Below are 24,677 nucleotides of genomic sequence, written 5' to 3'. Positions count from 1 at the left end.
TGTGTGTGTGTGTGTGTGTGTGTGTGTGTGTGTGTGTGTGTGTGTGTGTGTGTGTGTGTGTGTGTGTGTGTGTGTGTGTGTGTGTGTGTGTGTGTGTGTGTGTGTGTGTGTGTGTGTGTGTGTGTGTGTGTGTGTGTGTGTGTGTGTGTGTGTGTGTGTGTGTGTGTGTGTGTGTGTGTGTGTGTGTGTGTGTGTGTGTGTGTGTGTGTGTGTGTGTGTGTGTGTGTGTGTGTGTGTGTGTGTGTGTGTGTGTGTGTGTGTGTGTGTGTGTGTGTGTGTGTGTGTGTGTGTGTGTGTGTGTGTGTGTGTGTGTGTGTGTGTGTGTGTGTGTGTGTGTGTGTGTGTGTGTGTGTGTGTGTGTGTGTGTGTGTGTGTGTGTGTGTGTGTGTGTGTGTGTGTGTGTGTGTGTGTGTGTGTGTGTGTGTGTGTGTGTGTGTGTGTGTGTGTGTGAGAGGAAGGTGAGGTCAGTGGCAAAATTTCACCCTTGTTAATGTATATAGATTCCAATACAGAGCTGTTGATGATATGAATGGCTGAGATAATGTATAGGAGTAATTGCCACAGGTTTCAAATTATAGACATGCAGCGTTCTGTGTTGTTAATAACTAAGTTCTGGTTCTGGAGAGGGACGCCTTCACGTAGTGGCACTGATATAACTGGTGGGATCAACAGCCTAGTTATACAAGCGTTCCTCCATTCTCCCTGTCCCCTAAAAGGTGTATCATGGACAGCTGGAGATGGGTAGCCTCAGCCTGCAGTCTGCTGGGTTCACTTTCAGAGGAGCCTGGGGTAACTACCATTACTACTATTAATAACTAAGTTCCACAAACGATATTCTTAATCTTTCCTCCATTCACATTTAGTACAAATTTGACTTCAGTGAAAATGTTCCACGGATTATAGGATTTATTACGGGGATCCAGAAGTGTCAATGATGCAGTTCCAAAGACATACCAGGTAATGCAGAAGTGCGCCTGACCAGGACTTATCGATAAAGCTGATAGCAGATTTTTTCTTTTTTTTTTATTATTATCTACATCACTTGTACATTTCATTCATGTTTCAATCAAGTCGGTATTTACAGTTAGCTACAAGAGTCCGTTCGCCTCTCCTGCCTTTATTTCCTGGCTGGACTCACAGACGGTTAAATGTGAGAAGGTGGAGTGAGGTGCATATTTTCATCCATCTGTGGGTGGTAATATGCATCCTTTTCCACTAAGTCACATTGAAGCACATATGAATCCAGCGATGAGAAGAGGCAGGATGGGCTCACGGACTTTGGTATATGACTAGAATTCCGTTGGCCTCAGTAAGTCAATTTCACAGGTTACTGAACAATAACAAGCTTTCATGTAGGTATTATTGATACGACGGGGAAATTTTCAGTTAGGCTTCAACAGAACAGGCTTTTCAGATTTTGTTGAAATCAGCAAATAAACCGAACATTTCGCGGTATAAACATATAAAGTTCCATTGAAAGACGTAAATAAGTTGTACATCCATGAGCCAAAGTTCTCCGATATTTCTTTGCTGGTTGTGTAATGGAAGGTGTTTTGTGAATTGTTTTTATGTGAAGGCAATATGAAGCAGAGAACAGAGGAGAATACGAAGGCAGGATACTCTCTTGTCGTCTGGAGAGGACTGAGAAATGAAGATGGCAGGACACAAAGCATGGCGATAGCAGTGAATAAGTTGTACATCTCACAGTATAAAGGTTTCAATGAGGAAGGCGTGAAGGGCAACAAGCCAGCCCACAGCGGCAATCATGAACACCCCCTGCGTGTGGTCCAGGTTGAGGGCCACCACTGCACCCTCACCTCTCTCCTGGTCCGTGTCCTCCCCTGCCTTGCTCTCATCGCGGTACGCCTGGAGAAGAAGAAGCAGAAGAAGACAGACTGAGACGGAGACGAAGACGAAGAAAAAGATGAAAGCCAGGTCGAAGAAAAAGAAGAGGAAGAAAGAGAAGAAGAAGAAGCGTTACATTTATCCATACCATAAAGATTATTAATGACCATCGTGCAGTGAGTATGTATATCTCTCCCAACTGCTTTAGGGTGTTTTCTCCCCAGTTTTAAACCATCAATTTCAGCACATATCCCGACCACCTTATTCTCCCCATACATTTCTCGTCGCCAGAGCATTAAATTCCCAGTCGACATTCTGTCATTGTTGGAGTCGCTTAACATTCACTGAACCATCGTCATCTTTGCACATTTAAGCGTAAAGATGTTGTCCTCTCTTTCTCCTCCCTCCCCTCTAGCAGTATCGTGGGTCACAGCGTCCAGACTACAGAATTCCTCCGCACACTCCAGACAACACACCTGTCAAATCTGCTCTGACGAGGATCCTACACGTGGCGGTGAAGCGATGCAGGCGCTGCCTCTGCCAGGGTGCCAAACCTCCTCCTATTTCCTTGCACCTCGCAGTGGGGAAGAACCTTGGTGTGATCCTGGTGAAGCACTGTCTACAAGAGGGGGGAGCTGATTCCGATACGTTGTGCAGTTTGTGCTATGCTTATGCCTGGAAAACGGCTCCCACAGAAGCAGTTGCTTACCTGTGGTCGATGGGTCTGTTCGGCTACTCAGACCGTGGTTAAACAACAACTAAACAACAACAACAGCAGCAACATCAAGTCTAACATGTCTCGCTCCGTCTACTTGTTCACCGGTTCTCACAGCACAGCGGTAGGCTTCCATGAGATTAGGTGTGCTAAGCCGACTCCATACCTTCTTTATCCCTGCACAGTTGTTGACTTTATACACTGGTTTTATTCGCCCCTGTGTAGAGTACAACTCTCATGTGTGGGGAGGCTCCCCACATACAGCTCTTCTCAATAGGGTGGAGTCAAAGACTTTTCGTCTCATTAACTCTCCTCCTCTTACTGGCTCCCTTCAACCTCTGTCTCTTCGCCGCACTATTGCATCTTTATCTCTTTTCTATCGCTGCTTCAATGGTCACTGTTCCTCTGAACTGTCTGCTTGCATTCCTCCACCTCTACGACAGGCGCGTAACACCCGCCCAGCAACAAACTATCATCCCTTTTCTGTCCAACTCTCTAATGCAAGAGTTAATCGTTACTCCCAGTCCTTCATTTATGCAACAGGTCAGCTCTGGAACTGTCTCTCTCTGTCTGTATTTCCTACTTCCTATGATCTCTAGTCTTTCAAACGCAGTGTGTCCAGGCATGTCAAAATGAACGGATCTGTATTGCTTTTGTTTTTTTCTTGGAAGGAATTGTTTGTTGGCTCCTAGCCTTTGGTTCCTTCTTACTCGCATAAAAAAAAAAAAAATGACCTTACATACCCTCTGTCACCACACGACCTCATCCCCCTGAGAAATAATAACTTTTGTTTTATCCACAATAACTCTTAGTGCTTTTGTCTCCAATACATCTCTCCACTTCCAAACTCTATTTCAGTCTCAGACACATTGTTTGAAATCAGCACAAAGTCAAGATCACACAACAACTCCCAATGAGTGTCATTCTTAAAGTCACTTGACAATGCCTTAAGCACCAGAGTAAACAGTAGATCTCTCATGCTCTCCAGCATTCACTAAACAATGCATCACTCAGGCCATTAATCGCTTTCACATACGTACTTGCCTCATGCAGTCATTTATTCATACTCAATCCACTCCACATCAGTCACCACCCCCACTGCCAGTTATACAAAATGAGCAAAAGTTCACCGACAGTTCTCTGCCAACACTGAGTGCACAGTTATTTTTCCTTCCGAAACGACAGACTATCCTTTTTCTCATAGGCCTGTTACTTTGTTGTGCGCTTCATACTGCAGAAGAAAAAAAGAGTTCATGTATCACCTTCCATGGTCATAACTGGTGGAGTAGTGTCGACAAACTTTTGCGCTTGGCATTTCCTTATAAGCAGAATCAGGTCTGCTGGATATGATAAGACTGTTTATTGGTGCAACACATAATACTTTACCATGGCAAAACATAATACTTTACGAGTGTTCTATCTCACCTCAGTAGTGGCGGCCAGTCTGAGGCTGTTGCGGAAGTAGTGGTCGATAAGGCCGCTCTGCTGCAGCCACCCGATCACCAGGTCGATTTTGGTCTTCAGCGGCGAGTGTTTCTGCAGCACCATGGCGATGCTGTACGGCGCGAAGCACTCCTGTACGTTTACAAATGACGATAGTGGTAAAATCAGGGCCTGACTTTTTAATATTATGACACTGGTTTGTTTTCGTCTGACCAAACTGGGCTGTTCACACAACCTGAATACTAAGTCGTGTGGTTATGTGAAATTTGGTGAGCCTTATTTATGAATGAAAAATTAGTCTCTTTAGTTACATGCTTCAAATCAGAAATTCCCTGCAGAGATGGTGAGTCTATATACATTTTGTTTTCATCTAAAGAAGTTGAGCTACTCTTACAATCTGAACACTAAGTAGTGGTTTCATGAAATTCGAAGAGCCTTAGTATAAGGGTAGGAATTGGTCTCCTTGGTTATTAGTCTAACCAACCCTCCAGTCTGACTATACTTGGCCATCAACTGAGCCAAATTTGGTTTTGGATCTATGTAAGTGAAAGTAAATCGACTACTGAAATTAGTTATTAATCCCTTCAGTGTGATTACGCCTTGTTCCATATCCTGCTGCTGTTTACACTTGATTTTATACATATTAGGAAAGACTTCTAGTGCTGTGGGGTTAATGAAGGCTGCAGACAACACATTCACTTTAAAATACCTCTTTAAACAGATCAGAAAAACTAGTGTTCATTTATTTTTCAGTTTGAGGTTCAGGACTAATAATAGGTTTTGTCAATTTTTCAGTGTTTTTATTTATTACCAAGTTTTCAGTCAACACTTATTTTCTTAATTTTCAGGCTATCCTTAAATGTTTTTCATTGTTTTATTTTCAGGTTTTCAGCTAATGTGTATCTTTTTTTACTTTCAGGTTTTCAGTCGATGTATATATATATATTATGATTTCAGCCAATATTTTTCCCTTTTTAAATTTTCAGGTCCCCAGCCAATGCTTTTTTCTGTTTCTTTTTATCTTGACATTCTCAGCCAACGTTTATCTTTGCTTTTATATAGACAGATAGATAGATGGATAGACAGACAGACAGACAGACAGATAGGAAATCGGACAGACAGATAAACAGACAGCGAGACCTTGAGTATCCTGAGTCTTGGTCTACCCTGGTGATTGAGGTGGGTGGTGGCGTGGAACTCAAGGTAGCCCCTATTCTGAAGCACGATGGTCCTCCCCTCCAGAGCACGGGAGAACAGCACGTCCTCCGATGGGTATGCTCGGTACACTTTGGTGAGCCCCTGCAACAGAACAAGGAATGATGTTTGGTCTGTGGGAGCCCCCATGTCCTTCAGTGTTAAACAACTTTGGGACAAAAAGATGTGTGATGGAAGACAATATTATAAACGGTCATCATGCACATGAATATGACCACACAGTTGCATTTTCACATGTCAGTGGTGCTGATGTTTGGCCTGTTATAATTGTATCTGTTATCTCTTACTGACTTGTCCGAGTAACACTTAACAGGTGTTTTTGAACATATTGGTAGGTTTTGTGGAATATAAAAAACGCCCTTCAGTACGGGGACGTCGTTATTCTGTCTTCATACTATGTTATTCAGGCCAAGAGAAACTTTTCGAATGACAAGTAGATAGAGAAGTGGATAATTATAGTCTTTATTAACCCTTTCACTACTAATGAGGTGGTCTTCTAATTGGAATAGAATTGTCAGGCTTCTGTAAGCATGAACTATACATGACGACCTCCGACAGAAATGGATAAAACTTTTTTAACGAAATTTAGTTCAGCAAGACTGAAGCCTGCCTCAGTCCGGGATCAAACGCATGGCTTTCAGTCAGCGGCGAAGCCAGGTCTTCAAAATAGAGGAGCCAAGGTGGTTACCAACCCTATTCTGAAGTGATCCACTGCAGCGCAGTGTACACACATTAAATAAGTTCAAATTTGAAATGGTAGGAGGGGTGCAAGTAGGAAAACCATGGGTTTGTCCTTTGGCAGAAACTATTCATCATGGATTATAAAACTGGAATGAATAAATTATCTGTCATAACTTTTCCAGGGTCCAACTAACGTTAAGGTAAGGGTCTGCTGAAGAAGCCAGGGTGTAATTGAAGATGTACCCCAAGGCCGCCACCTCCAGGCCAGAATCGTGAACCTCCCTGATGGTCTGTATGGATGCTGGAGGCTTCTGGACGAGGAGGAAGGCGGTGAGGTTGGTGGAGTAGGCGATGGTGAGGATCATGGTGTACAGCCACAGGAACAACACGAACACCCGGGTGCTGTTCTTGGTGGGGAGAGTTGGCTGGGTCTCGTGGAAATGCATCCCGAAGGTGTAGAACCAGTCAGAGCTGAGGCTGCTGGCTCTGCTGCTGCTCCTGAAAAGATTGTGATAGTAGCAGTAGTAGTAACGGCAGTAGTAGTAATAGTAGTAGTAGTTGTAGCAGTAGTAGTAGTAGTAATTACTGAAGTTTTTTTGTTTTGACCTATCTTTTGGAGCCAGGATTCCAGGGGCTTGAACGGTGAGTGAAAGGCAGTGTGGCTCATTCAGCTGGGGAAACTTTGGTTCGTATCTCTTTCTAGTATTTTTGTTTTCTCTGGACCCTATCTCACACACCTTTGGATGGGAAAGGAGGTCTGGATGATGATGATGATGATGATGATGATGATAATAATAATAATAATAATAATAATAATAATAATAATAATAATAATAATAATAATTATAATAATAATAATAATAATGATAATAATAATAATAATGATAATAATAATAATAATAATAATAAATGATGATGATGATGGTGATGATAATAATAAGTACGAATCTTTTAGGGCGTCGGGCTAGATAGATAGATAGATAGACGAATAGTTTTTAACCTTAGACATATATATTCATCCTCACAATTCCGAGTAATTAAAAAGGAAAGAAGACACATAATGTTGAATATACTGTGTGGGGTTTGAAGTGACGAGAGAGGTAACAATCGGATATACACATGAGATATTTATTTCTCTGGAGTAAGTGCAGGCGAGTAAGCAGCATATATCGCACATGAACACCTGGTCTCTTAACAAGCCTATTCCCCATCCAGTGAGGGTGGCGCACGGCAAAATTAAATCCAACAAACCAGCATCATTAAAGTGGCTAAAGTGCTCCCATACAGTTTAGGAATGGTGGAATAATCGCACACGTGTAAGGGCTGAGGAAAATGTGTGTGTGTGTGTGTGTGTGTGTGTGTGTGTGTGTGTGTGTGTGTGTGTGTGTTCACTGGAGCATCATCATCTAGACTGTTGGTGTCACAATCCCAACTCAGTGTCAGGGAGCAGAGGATTGCCCCCACAACTGATCTTAGGCAATCTGATGTAAAGCGAGAGGTATCATCGCCAAACTGACCGCTTGATGGGCTATTCCAAGATACATTAGTACAGGGGTTGAAGCAGCCATCATTTCCCATGCCTTCTGAGATGAATAAGGACAGGATGGATTACTGTATGCCTGTTTTCTACCTCCCTCCCTGTCTCTCTCCCCTCGCCCCTCGCCCCTCACCCCCCGCTCTCTCTCTGGTATACTTGAGCAGCAAATGGCTAAGTTACAGGAGTTTCAGCTCCTTGTAGATCTCGTCAGGGATAGCACCATTCCTGACAGCTTCACTGGAGATGTAGAAAATACGCTAATTCCCGTAGCCAGTGCTCTGTGTGGTAAGGGAGGCCCGTCAGTCTCGTCAAGTAACAAGTCACAGAGCGAGAGGACAGGAGCTGGGAAAGGGGTGGGGAGACAGGCCCACTCGGAATGAGATATTACAGTGGGCTTCCCTGCTTTTGTTTCATTTCTCACTTTCACATATATGGCGGTAATATTTTTCATGTTTTGACATTTTCTCTTGTTTCTGGATCATACTCTCAGGCGAAAATTAGGGTGATCAAGAGGAAGTATCATGTGTGAATTAAAATATGCCACACAATTTTGTGAAGCTTACAAATAACAAATTAACTAACCCTGTACTTGTCCCAGCAGTCAGCAGAAAGAGAATGGGTCCAGCCAGGATAAGGCCAACCAGTATGGCCAGCCAGGTCCAGGGGTGGAAAGGAAAGGCCAGGGATTGCCAACGGGGCAGTAGAGGCTCCGTCCTGGCCATGAAGCACGTCATCTGCAGGAAAGACAACGATAAATTAGCTATGAGGAAGCAGTGATTAGTATGTTTATGGCGAAAGTAGATTGTTTGTACGCTGTGGATGAGTCAGATATAGGCTTCAGTAGGGGATCAGCCCTGGCCATAAAGCACACCATCCGCAGGAAAGACAGCTCAGTGCCAGCCATAAAGCACACCATCTGCAGGAAAGACAGCTCAGTGCCAGCCATAAAGCACACCATCTGCAGGAAAGACAGCTCATTGCCAGCCATAAAGCACACCATCTGCAGGAAAGACAGCTCAGTGCCAGCCATAAAGCACACCATCTGCAGGAAAGACAGCTCAGTGCCAGCCATAAAGCACACCATCTGCAGGAAAGACAGCTCAGTGCCAGCCATAAAGCACACCATCTGCAGGAAAGACAGCTCAGTGCCAGCCATAAAGCACACCATCTGCAGGATGGACACTAAATGAAGTTTGTAAAGCAGCACCTGATGGTTAATGCAGTAATTTACCAGGTGACTCTACACCGAAGTTTCTGGGTCGTGTTTTATTTGGCTTAGATAGTTCGTAGCACGTCCTTCTAAGCGATTAATTTCCCTGTTGCACTTCAGTATCTTCTTTCACATCACTGATAGAATGTATACCAGTGATAAAACGATATTAATAACATAGAAAGCATATTCTTGTCTAATATACAAAATAAACATTTAAGGAAGAGGTGTTAGGAACGATCTTGTACAGTATGTCAACAAGTCAGCACACTACAGCAAGCAACTTCACCTGAGGCCACAGTGAGCTTTTTTTGTACAAGTTTCTTGAGACTCGCCACCTCAAAGTGTCTCTTGTGCTGTGAACCATCTAGCAGCCCTCAGGGGATGAACCACTGAATTATTTAGCAGAGGTTATTTGATTACTGATGACACGTGGGGCAACTCGATGTAGTGCTGTCTCCCCCCTCCTCCCTCTCTCTCTCTCTCTCTCTCTTCCCCTGGTGACTCTACACTGAGTGACAAACGAAATGGTTTCCTGTATCCTAGGAAACCATATCCTACGCTGAGTGGTAACCATTTAATCATATGACGCCTGGTGGGTTAGTGAGTTGAGGTGTTCCAGACGGATGGAGGCTGTGTGGACTCCATCTGAGGGGTGGTCAGAGATTCAAAGTTTCTTGCTCGCGTAATGCCGCTCAGGGACAAGTGAGGCAGGTCAACGTTGCCTTAAATGCCATGACTGAGTAGCCTAGCCCTGGGCCCCTACGCTCCTGTTGATATGGGGGAAAATGGAATTGGATGTTGTTGTTGTTTGAGTATTACATGCATACTACTGGTATAGCTCAGTACCTCAATACCTGGCCTTCGAGACGTAGAGTTGCGTTGAATGAGGAAGAACCATACTGGACAGAGGCAACAAGTGGAGTTCAGCGGTTTGTGTTGGGTCCTAATTTATTTGTGACTTATAAAACACTGTCGATGAAGGCATGTGTTGTGAAAGATCTGAAGTTGTCCAAGAAACAAAATTCGTACGGCACAAACTACATTTTTAGAAAGGCAGGTAATTCAGCCCGATCATGATCAGTCGTTTAGTTAGGTCCAAACATGATAAATGGCTTGTAATACTTGTAAGCATAACTTCTTGGTCAGTAGTAAAACGATAAACCAGCCTATAATATGAAAGTATCTAACTTGGTATCAAAACAAAGCAAAACATTGAGATATTACATTGAACTGTAAAGAAAACTGACAAATATATTGAATTCATTTGTGGTACATTTGAATGCTGATCGGATAATATCATCCTTAGTTTTGATTTTTTCCTTGTATGCCCACAAGTAGATTACTGTGTCCAGCTCTGGTTTTCTTACAATGAAAATATTTACGGAGAAGCCGGAGAGAGCAGAGCGAAGAGATACAAAAAATATACGAGGAACGATTGAATAAATGAATCTCTAACATTACTAAAAGCAGACGATTATATGGCAGTCGGTAAATACTTCACTGTAGACCTACGGAGCTGCATTAGAGGTAATGGTTATAAAATTACTACCAAGGTTTCCTCAATTGATTTGTTATCATATGGAAGAAACTGTCTTGCAATGTGGGAGACTGAGTTGCCTTACTAACATTAAAAAGTAGTCCAGACCTAACCATGTTCACCCACAATTAATCAGTATCTAACACGTATTGATTATTTTTTCCAATTTGTTTTAATAACATTACCATATAGTACCCTCATCTGTGTAGGGTTCGAACCCACCTCGCCACTGCATGTCTAAAAGATGTGTGATCATTGCTTAATATGTTTTTTTTTTTTTAAGACCTACACCCCCCGACCTACTGCAATGTACAGTAGATGGTAGTGAATTTAAGCCTCGTGACCAGAACAGCTTAAATTCACCACCACCCACACTGCAACTGTTCAGGGTGTGTGAATCTGAAAGGAAAAACGCCATACTTATGTGAAGGCCACACATCTTTTAGACCCGTAGTGGCGAAGTGGTTTCGAGCCCCACACACTAATCTACCTTCAGCAATGTCATCTTGAAGTTTTGTTATTCAGTCTGTTTAGGCAGTTAGGCGATTCGGCCTTTTGCCAGTTTGGACGTTATGGCCTAAATGACTTTCGGCCGAAATGGCCAGGACCGATATACTGTATATGGGCTACACTTCTCCAATTCGTATCATACAGGTACAGCCGCGTGCAATACCGTAATGCATCTAGAGTTAACGTGGTATCACAAACTAGGCACATCAAGTGTGCCGAATTCATTTTCCACTCATCTTTTCGTATTAAATGTTGATAAGAATTATATGTTGCTCGGTAGCCCTTATCATTTTTTCAGTCCAGCTTCTTCTGTAAAGTTGGTTGTCTGGGGTAGCCTCTCTTGACACACTAGAAAAGGACCGCAAAGGATAATGGCTGGGATGTGAATGTTGGGGGTGTATCGTACAGCCTTGTTCAACTCAAGCCTCAGCCTCTTCACTTGGGCACTAGTATGGTAATTTTTTTATTTCTTTAAACGGCAGTCAACATGTCGAAACACAGGCAGAGGAATGGAACATAAACAGAGTAAACAATTTTCAGTGAGGATGCAGTCATGAGCAAAATATCGTCTACATTTTTTTCCCGGCTGTGGTAATAGAAGGTAGTACATGAGCTAATTTTATGCGATATCATTATGAAACAAACAAAAGCGTCTGTGAAGGAAGGATACTCTGTTGTTTGGAGAAGAATAAGAAATATGAAAGGCGTGAACATGGCTTTACAGTAAGTACAAAGAGCATAAAGAACAGCCACACTGCCAGCGACTCACTAACTTCAGCCTTGTACGGTGCAGTAAAATCAATAATCTCCACGTTCTTGATGGAGATGAAGAAGTTTGCCATCCCCATGTCCACCTCGCCCCGGCCCAGTTCGCCCATCATGCCGTCCCACGACCCGTTCACCTTGTTGCCCCAGCGTCTGCCTGGAAAGAATATGTGCACCTGCACTGGTACTACAGAGGGACGCCTCCATGTGGTGGCACAGATATGACCTGGAGGCGGAGCTACCTGGCTATACAAACATCCATCTGTATTGCCGAAGGGAGGACAGTGAACTACGGATGAAGGGCAACTTTGGCGTGCAGCCCACAAGGGTCACGTTCGGATGAACCTGGGGTTCCAGCTACTACTATTAATCTGTCTATCTATCTATTGCCAGACGCCTCAATCCCGTTTGGGGTGGCCACAAACAAATCGCCTCCACGTTGTCCTGTCCCCCGCCATTTCACTGCCCTGCCCCCAACTCACACCCCCCTCTCTCATATACCTCTCCACCCCATCCCTCCATCACATCCTCGGCCTCCCCCTTCCCCCCTCCACCTCACATACACTCTCTTCGTCAGTCTTTCACCCTCCATCCTCTCCACATGGCCAAACCACCTCAGTGTGTTCCTCATAACACTTCCTATCACATCTACATCCACACCACAACGCTCCTTTATAACCTCATTCGTCAGCCTGTCTCTCCATGTGACTCCACAGGCTCCTCTTAAATAACTCATTTCCACTGCTCTCACTTTTGACTTGTGTCCTTCCAACAATGTCCAAGCTTCACTTCCATACGTTAGAGTTGGTATCACAATGCTGTCATGTAGTAACTTTTTCACTTCCATGCTCACTTCCCTGTTTCTTATCACTGCTTTCAAAGAACCAGCAAACCTTCTCCCCTGCTGTACCCTTTCAAGCACTTCACCCTCCAAACCTCCATCCTTACTCATCACACTACCTAAGTACTTAAACGTACTCATATTTTCCAATTCCTCACCATCCAACCTCGCTGTACATTCACTGACTTCACCTCTCTCAAAGACCATCACTTTACTCTTCCCTATATTCACCTTTAGATTCCGTTTCTTGCACACTCTCTCAAACTCATCCACCAAGCCTTGCAGCTCCCCTTCGTCTTCACTCAATAACACAGTATTATCTGCAAACAACAGTACAGGGAGTTTCCAAACACTTCTACTACTACTACTGCTACTACCACTACTGCTGCCACTGGTGCTACTACTACTACTACTACAACTACTACTGCTGCTACTACTACTACTACTACTACTGCTACTACTGCTACTACTACTACTACTACTACACCTATATTGTAAACTTTCTCTCTCTCTCTCTCTCTCTCTCTCTCTCTCTCTCTTGTAAATTGTAAAACTCCATATGTTTCCTCATGAAATATGAATTAAAATTTTTCCTCAGACACATGACTCGTTTCGGATGTAAGTGTTCATGTATTATTAAATTTTCCTGCAAAATTTGTCTATTTTTCCCTGAACAAAAATGTAGGCTATAAATTGTCCTGTACATTATATGTACAGTATGTATAAAGTTCATGTAGAACTTAATTATAGATTCGTGTAATATTAACAGTGATAATAATAGTAATAGTAATAATAATAATAAAAATAATAATAATAATAGGTAGGTGGGGGCGCCCATCATCCACCGACTTATTGTAGCGGTACCCTGTTTTAGGGTAGCTTCACACTGAATGGCAAGCCACATGATTTCCTGTAAACCGGGAAATCATTTACAACGCTGGGTGGTAACCTTATAACCAACCAACACGTGTTCCCTAAGCGAGAGCAGGTGGGTTGGCGGAGGGTTATTGCCCCTTCCCGGAAAACAACTAACTAAAAAGTCAGACAAGAAGCCTCGGACCAGGACTGACCGACAGGTGACGACTAAGGACCGAACAAAGGACACAATATGAATTACGACATGAAATGTAAGGGATGCGAATGATGAGGTGAAACAGAGAGATTTTCCAGGTGCTTGAGGGTGCAAAAGTGGGCATATGTGGAATAAATGAGACTAAATGGCGATGTGAGAGTGTGAGGGAGTGGGAGTATGGATAGGGTATATGCGTGGGAGTAGGTGAGAATGAAAGGGCAAAGAAGGGGTATGTATTGTTGTATGCAAGAAACGGAAGGAAAATATAAGAGAGTATGGATCAGTTGGCTCAAGGATTGTGTGAGTAAGACTGAAAGCATGACTTATATGTGGCCGATTGAGTGTATGCGCCAACGCAAGATCATGCAAGTAGAGTGAAAGGAGAGTTCTGGGCAAATGTGGAAGTGTGCATGGAAAAATTTGAAAGGAATGAGAGAACGTTTTTGATTGGAGATATGAATGGAAAAGTAAGGAATGTGAAGGTGGATGAAGTAGTTGGTGAGTGGGGTATGCCTGCAGAAATGGATGAGAATGGCAGTTCTCGAGTGGACAATCGTGCAAGGAGAGGGTTGGTGATAGTCAATACCCTATTTAGACACAAAATGATCCACAGTTGTACATGGCGAGTGATAAGAAGAGTGGGTGGTGAATTGAATGAACAAAAGGCAATGATTGATTGATTGATTGAGAGAGAGAGAGAGTGTGTGTGTGTGTGTGTGTGTGTGTGTGTGTGTGTGTGTGTGTGTGTGTGTGTGTGTGTGTGTGTGTGTGTGTGTGTGTGTGTGTGTGTGTGTGTGTGTGTGTGTGTGTGTGTGTGTGTGTGTGTGTGTGAGAGACAGGATGAGGTGTGTAAAGGATGCAAGAGAATATAGAAGTTGGGGGAGTGGACTTTCTTACCACCACTTGGTGGTGGCGAAAGTCAAAGTTCAAATGCAATGGGGGATAGAAGGGAAGGACAGAATGAAGTAGTCCATTCAAGGAGGGCAGAGAGATTGCAAGAGGATGTAAAATAGGCAGAATATAAGAGAGAAGTAGAGGGGCAATTGGGTAAATATGATTTGGAGCAACTGGGAGAGGTAGAAGGTGTGTGCAAGATATTCACAGAAGAAATCTGTGCAGCGTGTGAGACGGTGTGTGAGGTGAAGAGAATATGAAAGGGGGTGCAGGGAACAGCATGGTCGAATGAAGAGGTGAGACAGGTTGTGGCGCAAAAGAAGATAGCAAATAGTGAGTGAATGGGAAGCAGGGGCATGAAGGAAGTTGAGATACAGAAGAGAGTTATATGTAGACAGGAAGAGAGACGTGAAAAGATTAGTAAGGGAGAGTAAGAAGAAAGTTGATGAGGAATTTGGAAGGAATTTGAGTGTAAAGAGGAGGGAATGTAAGAAAATGTTCTGGAAAGAGGTAAAGAAAGTAAGACAGGGTGATAAAGAAGTTAGCTGGAAAGTGAAAGTTAAAAATGGTAGATTACTAGTGGAGAAGGAAGAAAATGTGAGCAGATGGTGAGAACATTTTCAGCAACAGAATGAAAGTGATGCGAGGATAGGTGGCTGGGGAATGGCTTGGAGAAGGAGGGAGGAAAGAAGGGAGCTAGAAATCAGTAGGATGAAAGCAATGGAAGCAATGAAGAAAGTCAAAATAGGGAAAGTCCCAGGAACTGATGGAGTGTGTGGTGAAATGCTGAAGTCTGAGGGAGAGATAGTAGTAGAATGGATATGGAAGATGTACAGACTGGCTTGGGAGGAAGGTAGAGTCCCGGAGGATTAGAAGTCATGTATAACTATTCCCTTGTACAAAGGAAAAAGGGAATAAGAAGTGTGGTAATCAAAGGGGCATTTGTCTTTTGATTATAATAGGAAAAGTGTATAGCAGGAAACTTATTGACAGAGTTATAGAAATAAAAGAGGATTTAGTTGGTGAAGAATGGGAGGTTTCAGGAAGAGAAGAGGTTGCATAAATCAGATGGTCATTCTTACGCCTTTAGTAGAAAAGTTTCTAAAGACGGGAAAGAAGTTATATGGCCTTCATGGATTTGGAGAAAGCATATGACAGGGTGGATAGACAAGGAATGTGGAAAGTATTAAGAATATATGGAGTAAAAGGGAAGGTGCTGAATACCGTTAAGAGTATGTACGAGGGGCCTAAGGCTGCAGTGCGTGTCGATAGTGAACTGAGTGAATTTTTCTGTCTGAATATTTGTTTGAAACAGGGATGTATCATGTCACCATGGTTGTTCAATCTGTATATGGATTGGGTTATGAAAGAGATGCAAGGTAGGGCAGTGGATGTTGGAGCGACTTGAACGAGAGAGGGCAACCTTTGGAAACTCCCTGTATTGTTATTTGCAGATGATACTGTATTGTTAAGTGAAGACGAAGGAGAACTGCAAGGCTTGGTGATGAGTTTGGAAGAATGTAACAGAAACGGAATCTAAAGGTGAATGTGTAAAGTTGTCTTCGAGAGAAATGAATTCATAGGATGTACAAAGACGTTGGATGATGAGGAAATGGAAAATATAAGTGCATTTAAACACTTGGATAGTTTTTTTTTTTTTTTTTTTAAATATATGCTCGACTCTGCGCAAAGGCTTCGCAGCCTGCTCCCAAGGCCCAGTAGTCCGCATATCATAAACCTCCACATGTCACCACTACGGCGCTAACACCCACTGTCCATATCGAATACATGCTAGGGCTGTCTCATACAGGACTGGTGTATTGGTATTAGCGGGGGTATTTTTACGACATGTCGGCGGGTCTTCTGGTAGATCAGTAAAGTCTGCTTATATGAAATTCAAATCCTTAAACTGTTCCCTGCCCCAGCGGGGATTTGAACCTGGGTCCGCTAGGACTGCAGGGCACCTCTCTACCGATAATAATAATAATAATAATAATAATAATGAGTAAGGATGGAAGTTTGGAGGGTGAAGTGCTTGAAATGGTACAACAAGGAAAAAAGGTTGCTGGTTCCTTGAAAGCAGCGATAAGAAACAGGGAAGTGGGCATGGAAGTAAACAAAGTCGCAGCATGACGGTATTGTGATACCAACACTAACGTATGGAAGTGAAGCTTGGACCTTGTTGGAAGGACACAAGTCAAGAGAGAGAGCAGTGGAAATGAGTTATCTTAGAGGAGCATGTGGAGTTACACGGAGAGACAGGCTGACAAATAAGGACGTGAAAGACCATTGTGGCGTGGATGTGGATGTGATAGAAAGCGTTAGGAGAAGTACAAAGAGGTGGTTTGGCCATGTGGAGAGGATGCAGGGCGAGAGACTAACCAGAAGAGTTTATGTAAGTGAGGTGAAGGGGGGGAGGGAGGAAGGGAGTGGGAGGCCTTGGATGAGATGGAGGGATGGAGTGGAGAGGTGTGTGAGAAAGGGGTGTGTGAGTTGAAAGCAGGGCTACAAAATGGTGGGGGACCAGGCGACATGGAGGCGATTTGTTTGTGGTCACTCCTTACGGGATTAAGGGGTCTGGCAATAGATAGACATAATAATAATAATAATAATAATAATAATAATAATGATAATAATAATAATAATAGTAATAATAATAATAATAATAATAATAATAATAATAATAGTAATAGTAGTAGTAGTAGTAGTAGTAGTAGTAGTAACAGTAGTGGTAGGAGAAAGAGGAGGAGGAGGAGGAGGAGGAAAGCGATGATGAAGAGGAAAAGGATGTGAAGGATGAAATTGAGGAGGAGGAGTGGTAGTAACTGTTGCCCCAGGTTCATATGAAATGCAAACCCGGTGGACTGCAGGCTGAAGTTAACCCTCTCCTGCAGTGCACCATCCTCCTTTTGGGGGATGGAGAAGTGGCTGAAGGACGTTATATAACCAGGCAGTTGAGCCGCTCGGTTGTATCAGAGTCACCACATGAAGGCCTCCTGTATCACCACGAGAAAGGAGGAGTAACAGGGACACAGAAGGCTACAGGTCTTTTGTAATTGGCAGGTTAAGGTGTGTCTCTTCACATTACCGTCCACAGGCTCGGCGAACAGCGTAGTGAAGTTAAGGACGCGGGCAAGGGTCTTGGTGAGAGCGATGTCCTCACCATAACGAAAGAGCAGAGACCCATTCCTAGCCCGGTAGTACATGATGCTGGGCGCCAATTCGAATGTTGAAACCTGCAATTTACTGTGTTGTAATGACGTGTGTAGGCATAAAATCACTCGCATATTGCCATACTAACATCACTCGCATATTGACATACTAACATCACTCGTATATTGGCATACTAACATCACCCGTATATTGGCCTATTAACATCACTCGTATATTGACATACTAACATCACTCGTATATTGGCATACTAACATCACCCGTATATTGCCATACTAACATCATCGCATATTGACATACTAACATCACTCGTATATTGGCATACTAACATCACCCGTATATTGGCATATTAACATCACTCGTATATTGGCATATTAACATCACTCGTATATTGGCATACTAACATCACTCGTATATTGGCATACTAACATCACCCGTATATTGGGATACTAACATCACTCGCATATTGGCATACTAACATCACTCGCATATTGGCATACTAACATCACCCGTATATTGGCATACTAACATCACCCGTATATTGGCATATTAACATCACTCGTATATTGGCATATTAACATCACTCGTATATTGGGATATTAACATCACTCGTATATTGGCATACTAACATCACTCGCATATTGGCATACTAACATCACTCGCATATTGGGATATTTTCTCTTTCCACCTTACTTGACCCGGATTTTCGTTCTTTTGCAGTTTATTTCATTTATAGCTCAGACGTTATGTAAGACACTGCTGTGGCTCTAAATTCATTGCACAGCACTTCCTCCTGACTAGCACCATCTTCCAGTGTCAATCTATTGTTACAACTCAGTACTGAAGATGAAGAGTTGGCAAATTTAGGCCAAATTCAGATAAAAAGAGTATAACACAAAACATGAACTAATCCAGCTTTGTCATTATGTAAATACATCAACACACTTCAGTTAAGAACAGACATATTTGTTCAGTATGTGGTTGTAAAAGTATGTGGTTAGACTTGTAGTTTGTTCCGTTGCCTGCAGTGCTTACAGTAGTGATGGGCGATACTCGATTTTTTCTGTAATCGATTATTTCGATTACTTTTGTGGTCAGTAATCGACTAGTAATCGATTACTTTTCGATTACTTTCACCTTAAAGTCGATAATATATAGGTTAAGGGTATACTGATGAAGTACAGTATAAAGTAAAATGTTACGGCTTCATTGTACACTCTCTCTCTCTCTCTCTCTCTCTCTCTCTCTCTCTCTCTCTCTCTCTCCAAGCACTAAGTTAAAGAAAAAGATCCAGGAAAAGTCAAAATATTATTAATACCTGAAAATTTAATTAACCAGTAATCAGATCTGCTGATCCGCACCGCTGCACAGTCACACGACTCTCACACTGCCGCACACCTGGCAGCTGTGCAGTGTACACCCACCAGTTTACACGGTACTCAGTAGTACACAGAAACTGGACGTACAAGTTTGTAGTATTAGATTTGTCTTCTTCAATATCTGAGGCCATGGCTTTTTATTCTGTTCGTACATGCCCGCTATTAATTCTCAGCAATCTCTTTTTAACATATATCTGTACGAAGTAAACGTGTTTATTATAAAACATTAATATGTACTGAGTAAAATCCATTGAAATGCACGTGACTATAATAAATATTTAACGTTTAATTTATGCTGGAGTAATCGTTTGGTAATCGATTACTGGGAAGTATAATTTTCATTCATTCATTCATTCATTGCCAGACGCCATGTATCCCAAACGGGGTGGCCAAGGGCTTAGAGTTAATTGTTTTACGGGGAGGGATACTAATTCTCCACCAACCCCACTTGACACGTAGGTAGAACGTTATGCCAACAGCATCTGGTGTTCCTAGGCGGTCACCCATCCAAGTACTAACCAGACCCAACGTTGCTCGATTAGTGAAAAATTTTACCTTGTAATCGATGTAAACGATTACAAGTAATTGATTACGCCCACCAATAGCTTACAGACTGACACTCGTTGCTCAGTTAAAGGCCTTAATAAATATTTAATTCTCATGGTTATTGATAATTAGTACCGTACACGGTGACATATTACTGCAGTGACACTTGCAAGTTGCCACAGGTGCTGCGAAATCACTGGAATGTACACAATTATATATATATATATATATATATATATATATATATATATATATATATATATATATATATATATATATATATATATATATATATACTCAGTTATACAACAGAATGAAAAATAATTTTGTAATCTGTTAATATACTGTAGGTATCAGAAAAGTAATAACACAAATATAACCAATGGTCTTTGAAAGGAGCTCGTTTCTCAGTTATTATGTCCTCACCACACTCACACATGCCAAACAACAGCATGGTGCCAAACCTGATCTCTCGTATACCTCACTTCTCAGCCCCTGATTCTTGTTTCTATGGAATATACCGAATACCATTGTCATTCGGAGCTAAGTTTTTATTTCTTTCGTCCTTAAGGCCACCTGGTTGCATTGTGCTGTGACTTGAATGTGCTGTAAATTTCTCTCGGTAATAACTCCCAATCATTTGCCTTTACAAAGTACTTAGGATTTTCTTTTAATCACTGTTGTCAAATTGCTACTTGTAAGATCCCAGAGAGACCAGGGATGACATGGAGGGATGGAGTGGAAAGATACATGAGAAGAAGTGTGTATGTCAGAATTCGAAATTATCTTAACACATAATAGCTAGCAACATACATATATAGTCTAGAGGTTAGGTCAATGTCAAACCTAGGGGTCAAAGGAAATGACGTTAGCACCTCCCCGGAATGCCTCACACAGCACAATAGCCCACAAACAGCGCCTCATGACCATACACACACACACACACACACACACACACACACACACACACACACACACACACACACACACACACACACACACACACACACACACACACACACACACACACACACACACACACACACACACACACACACACACACACACACACACACACACACACACACACACACACACACACACACACACACACACACACACACACACACACACACACACACACACACACACACACACACACACACACACACACACACACACACACACACACACACACACACACACACACACACACACACACACACACACACACACACACACACACACACACACACACACACACACACACACACACACACACACACACACACACACACACACACACACACACACACACACACACACACACACACACACACACACACACACACACACACACACACACACACACACACACACACACACACACACACACACACACACACACACACACACACACACACACACACACACACACACACACACACACACACACACACACACACACACACACACACACACACACACACACACACACACACACACACACACACACACACACACACACACACACACACACACACACACACACACACACACACACACACACACACACACACACACACACACACACACACACACACACACACACACACACACACACACACACACACACACACACACACACACACACACACACACACACACACACACACACACACACACACACACACACACACACACACACACACACACACACACACACACACACACACACACACACACACACACACACACACACACACACACACACACACACACACACACACACACACACACACACACACACACACACACACACACACACACACACACACACACACACACACACACACACACACACACACACACACACACACACACACACACACACACACACACACACACACACACACACACACACACACACACACACACACACACACACACACACACACACACACACACACACACACACACACACACACACACACACACACACACACACACACACACACACACACACACACACACACACACACACACACACACACACACACACACACACACACACACACACACACACACACACACACACACACACACACACACACACACACACACACACACACACACACACACACACACACACACACACACACACACACACACACACACACACACACACACACACACACACACACACACACACACACACACACACACACACACACACACACACACACACACACACACACACACACACACACACACACACACACACACACACACACACACACACACACACACACACACACACACACACACACACACACACACACACACACACACACACACACACACACACACACACACACACACACACACACACACACACACACACACACACACACACACACACACACACACACACACACACACACACACACACACACACACACACACACACACACACACACACACACACACACACACACACACACACACACACACACACACACACACACACACACACACACACACACACACACACACACACACACACACACACACACACACACACACACACACACACACACACACATACACACACACACACACACACACACACACACACACACACACACACACACACACACACACACACACACAGGCTTCAAGAACTTCGACGATAGTACAGCCCACATGATGGAAGTTCTTATATACGGGAAGAAGAGGAGAAGTCAGAAAGAATTAGGAGACTGGAGCAGAGAGAGCAAGAAGGGGGGGTCTAGCGGGAGAAACTGGGAGAGAAATTAGCAGGCACAAAACCGCTCTCACCTCAGGACACTGTTGTGAGATAAACTTAGTATAAAATCTTGGGCTTTTCCTTTTGAAGAAAAAAATAATATATCAGTCTTGTAATAGATCATAGTAGTCGTAACTGAGATGTAGTAAATAGTGAGTAAATATGTGGGGAAATAACCTCAGTTCACTCGTAGTCGATGATGGGAGAAGATGAAAGATGAGTCTGGCGTTGATCGTAGTTTTCTTGTCTTCAAAAGGAAAAGCTCAATATTTTATACTAAGTTTGATCACAGGAGTGTCTTGAGGTGAGAGCGGTTTTATGACCTGCTAATTTTTCTCCCAGCTTCTCTCGCTAGACCCCCCCTTCTCTCTCTCACTCCGCTCCAGTCTCCTAATTCCTTCTGTCTTCTCTTCCTCTTTCTTCCCGTATACAAGAATTTCCATCACGTGGGCTGTACTATCGTCGAAGTTCTAGAAGCCTGTGTGTGTGTGTGTGTGTGTGTGTGTGTGTGTGTGTGTGTGTGTGTGTGTGTGTGTGTGGTCACGAGGCGGTGTTTGTCGGCTGATGTGCTCTGTGAGACATTCCGGAGAGGTGCTAACGTCAATTCCTTTGGCCCCTAGGTTTGACATTGACCTGACCTCTAGAATGTATATGTATGTTGCTAGGTGTTATGTATTAAGATATCTTAGAGTCCTGACATGTGAGATGGATGGAATGCAGCCAAATAACAGAGGATATGGTGACGTAGAGGCGATTTGTTTGTGGCCACCCCATGAGGGATTATGGCGGCTGGTAATCGATGGATAGATAGCCAGATAGAAGATCCCTGATTCCTGCCACCACCATTTCAACTCTTTCCCAGTCAACACTAGTATATCAATCTCTCACGCTGGCGACTCTTGCTGAGTAAAGACTAACCCAATATGATCCACTCAAGAGCACAGCGTGGAGCGTGTACCGCCACTGGAAGGCCCAGTGTTGCTCGTGTATTATATGGAAACCACTGTATATCAGTAAAATAAGTGCTTCTCCCCATCTCTGTTGGCTAATTTAAAGAAAATTCAGCAGTTAGTACAATCATGAGCAAAGGTTCGTGGACAATCTTCTGGCGGCAGTGTGTCTTGCCTTCCCTATTTCTCATTCTTCCCAAACGAAACAGTATCCTTCCTTCACATGCTCCTTTGTGTGTATTCCATATTGCTATCACATGGAAACAATTCATATACAGTATTATCTTCCGTTGCCACAAACGGCAGAGAAGAGTCGAGGAACCCTTGCTCATGGTTATCCAAGTCTTTATTTTTAGGGCGAGGTAAAGGGCATAGAACTTGTCCTCAATGAATTAGAAACCAAATAAATTTACCTTCAAGATGGCGTCTCGTAGGTCTGCCAATCTGTCAGGGAAGAGGCCCAGGCGAAAGGTACTATTGTTTACCTTGAGTGTGGCGCCTTGTAGGTCTGCCAGCTTGTCCGGGAAGAGGTCCAGGTCCAGGTGAGAGGTGAACCTGTGGTGGCGCCAGGTGGTGACGGACCTGACTTCCTCACCCCAGTACAGCTGGTTCGTGTACACCCTCCACTCTCCCTCACCACTACCCTGCACAAGTAACATCATCAAGTACACCTTCCAATCTTCCTGCTTACTCAGTTAGCATTCTTTTCTTGTTTTTTACATACTTTTTAAAACTCAGAATATCTATTAGCGTGCTTACTTTGACAACTCCCACAATGTGTTCAGTTTTCTTGCCCTTCCTAGAGGCAGATATAACCTTGAGGTCCTCCAGTGTCCAGCATACCACCACATACCTGCAAAAATATATATATATATATATATATATGGGTTATGGAGAAATACACGATCACATATATATATATATATATATATATATATATATATATGATCGTGTATTTCTCCATAACCCATATAACACGTAATCATCGATTACAACAAGTTTCCAGATACGATTAACTGGCTGTAAAAAGATTCCCTTAGTTTTTGTGTGGAAACACCAAACAGAATAAACCAGGCCTTTGTTCTGCACTTGATGTTTCTCAAGACAAAATATCATTGCTAACGCTGGACTCATAATTCCCTCAAATGACTAAATTATTTGCCTTTATTTGATATATATAGCAGTTACCACGGCCAGATCCAGCACTATGGAAGAGGGAGGGCTAATGTCACCGTACCTGCCGTGGTAGTCCCAGGTGTGGTGGTGAGTTTTGGTGAAGGTGATGAGAGGCTGTAGTTGGTTCATTAGTAACAGGTAACCACTACACGCAGACGACACCCACACTATCCCAGCCAGGTCATTCTCACTCCTCACTAACACCACCTGAAAGACAACAGTAGCATGACCCACACTATCCCCGCCAGGTCATTCTCACTCCTCATTAACACCACCTAGCGAGTAACATCTTAGTATCCTCTGTTTCAAATATCATATTGCAAAAACATCCTGCAAATACTCTACATTTAAACAAATATACCATTAACTAGGCCGTAA

At 43.1% G+C, this 24,677-nt stretch overlaps 1 protein-coding gene across 1 annotated transcript in view; it reads right to left on the bottom strand.

Moving 5' to 3' along the window:
- The window catches only part of LOC145390885 (ionotropic receptor 21a-like), a 32,103-nt gene that overhangs the window by 6,294 nt on the left and 1,132 nt on the right, over positions 1–24,677 (bottom strand). Inside the window, exons 2-12 of the mRNA XM_080265625.1 lie at positions 24,361–24,506; positions 23,883–23,976; positions 23,609–23,767; positions 17,357–17,504; positions 11,470–11,618; positions 8,019–8,170; positions 7,348–7,365; positions 6,094–6,391; positions 5,144–5,302; positions 3,986–4,135; positions 1,706–1,866 (exon numbers count right to left, since the gene is read on the bottom strand). Coding sequence (XP_080121751.1) covers positions 1,706–1,866; positions 3,986–4,135; positions 5,144–5,302; positions 6,094–6,391; positions 7,348–7,365; positions 8,019–8,170; positions 11,470–11,618; positions 17,357–17,504; positions 23,609–23,767; positions 23,883–23,976; positions 24,361–24,506 — 1,634 coding nt within the window. The remainder of the gene's footprint in view (positions 1–1,705; positions 1,867–3,985; positions 4,136–5,143; positions 5,303–6,093; positions 6,392–7,347; positions 7,366–8,018; positions 8,171–11,469; positions 11,619–17,356; positions 17,505–23,608; positions 23,768–23,882; positions 23,977–24,360; positions 24,507–24,677) is intronic.

The sequence above is a fragment of the Coenobita brevimanus genome, chromosome 16, assembly GCF_032717465.1.
Source record: "Coenobita brevimanus isolate Jiangsu-jjx chromosome 16, ASM3271746v2, whole genome shotgun sequence".
NCBI classification, from domain to species: domain Eukaryota; kingdom Metazoa; phylum Arthropoda; class Malacostraca; order Decapoda; family Coenobitidae; genus Coenobita; species Coenobita brevimanus.
The sequence above is the reverse complement of the archived record's forward strand: the minus strand, read 5'-3'. Positions and strand labels throughout refer to the sequence as shown.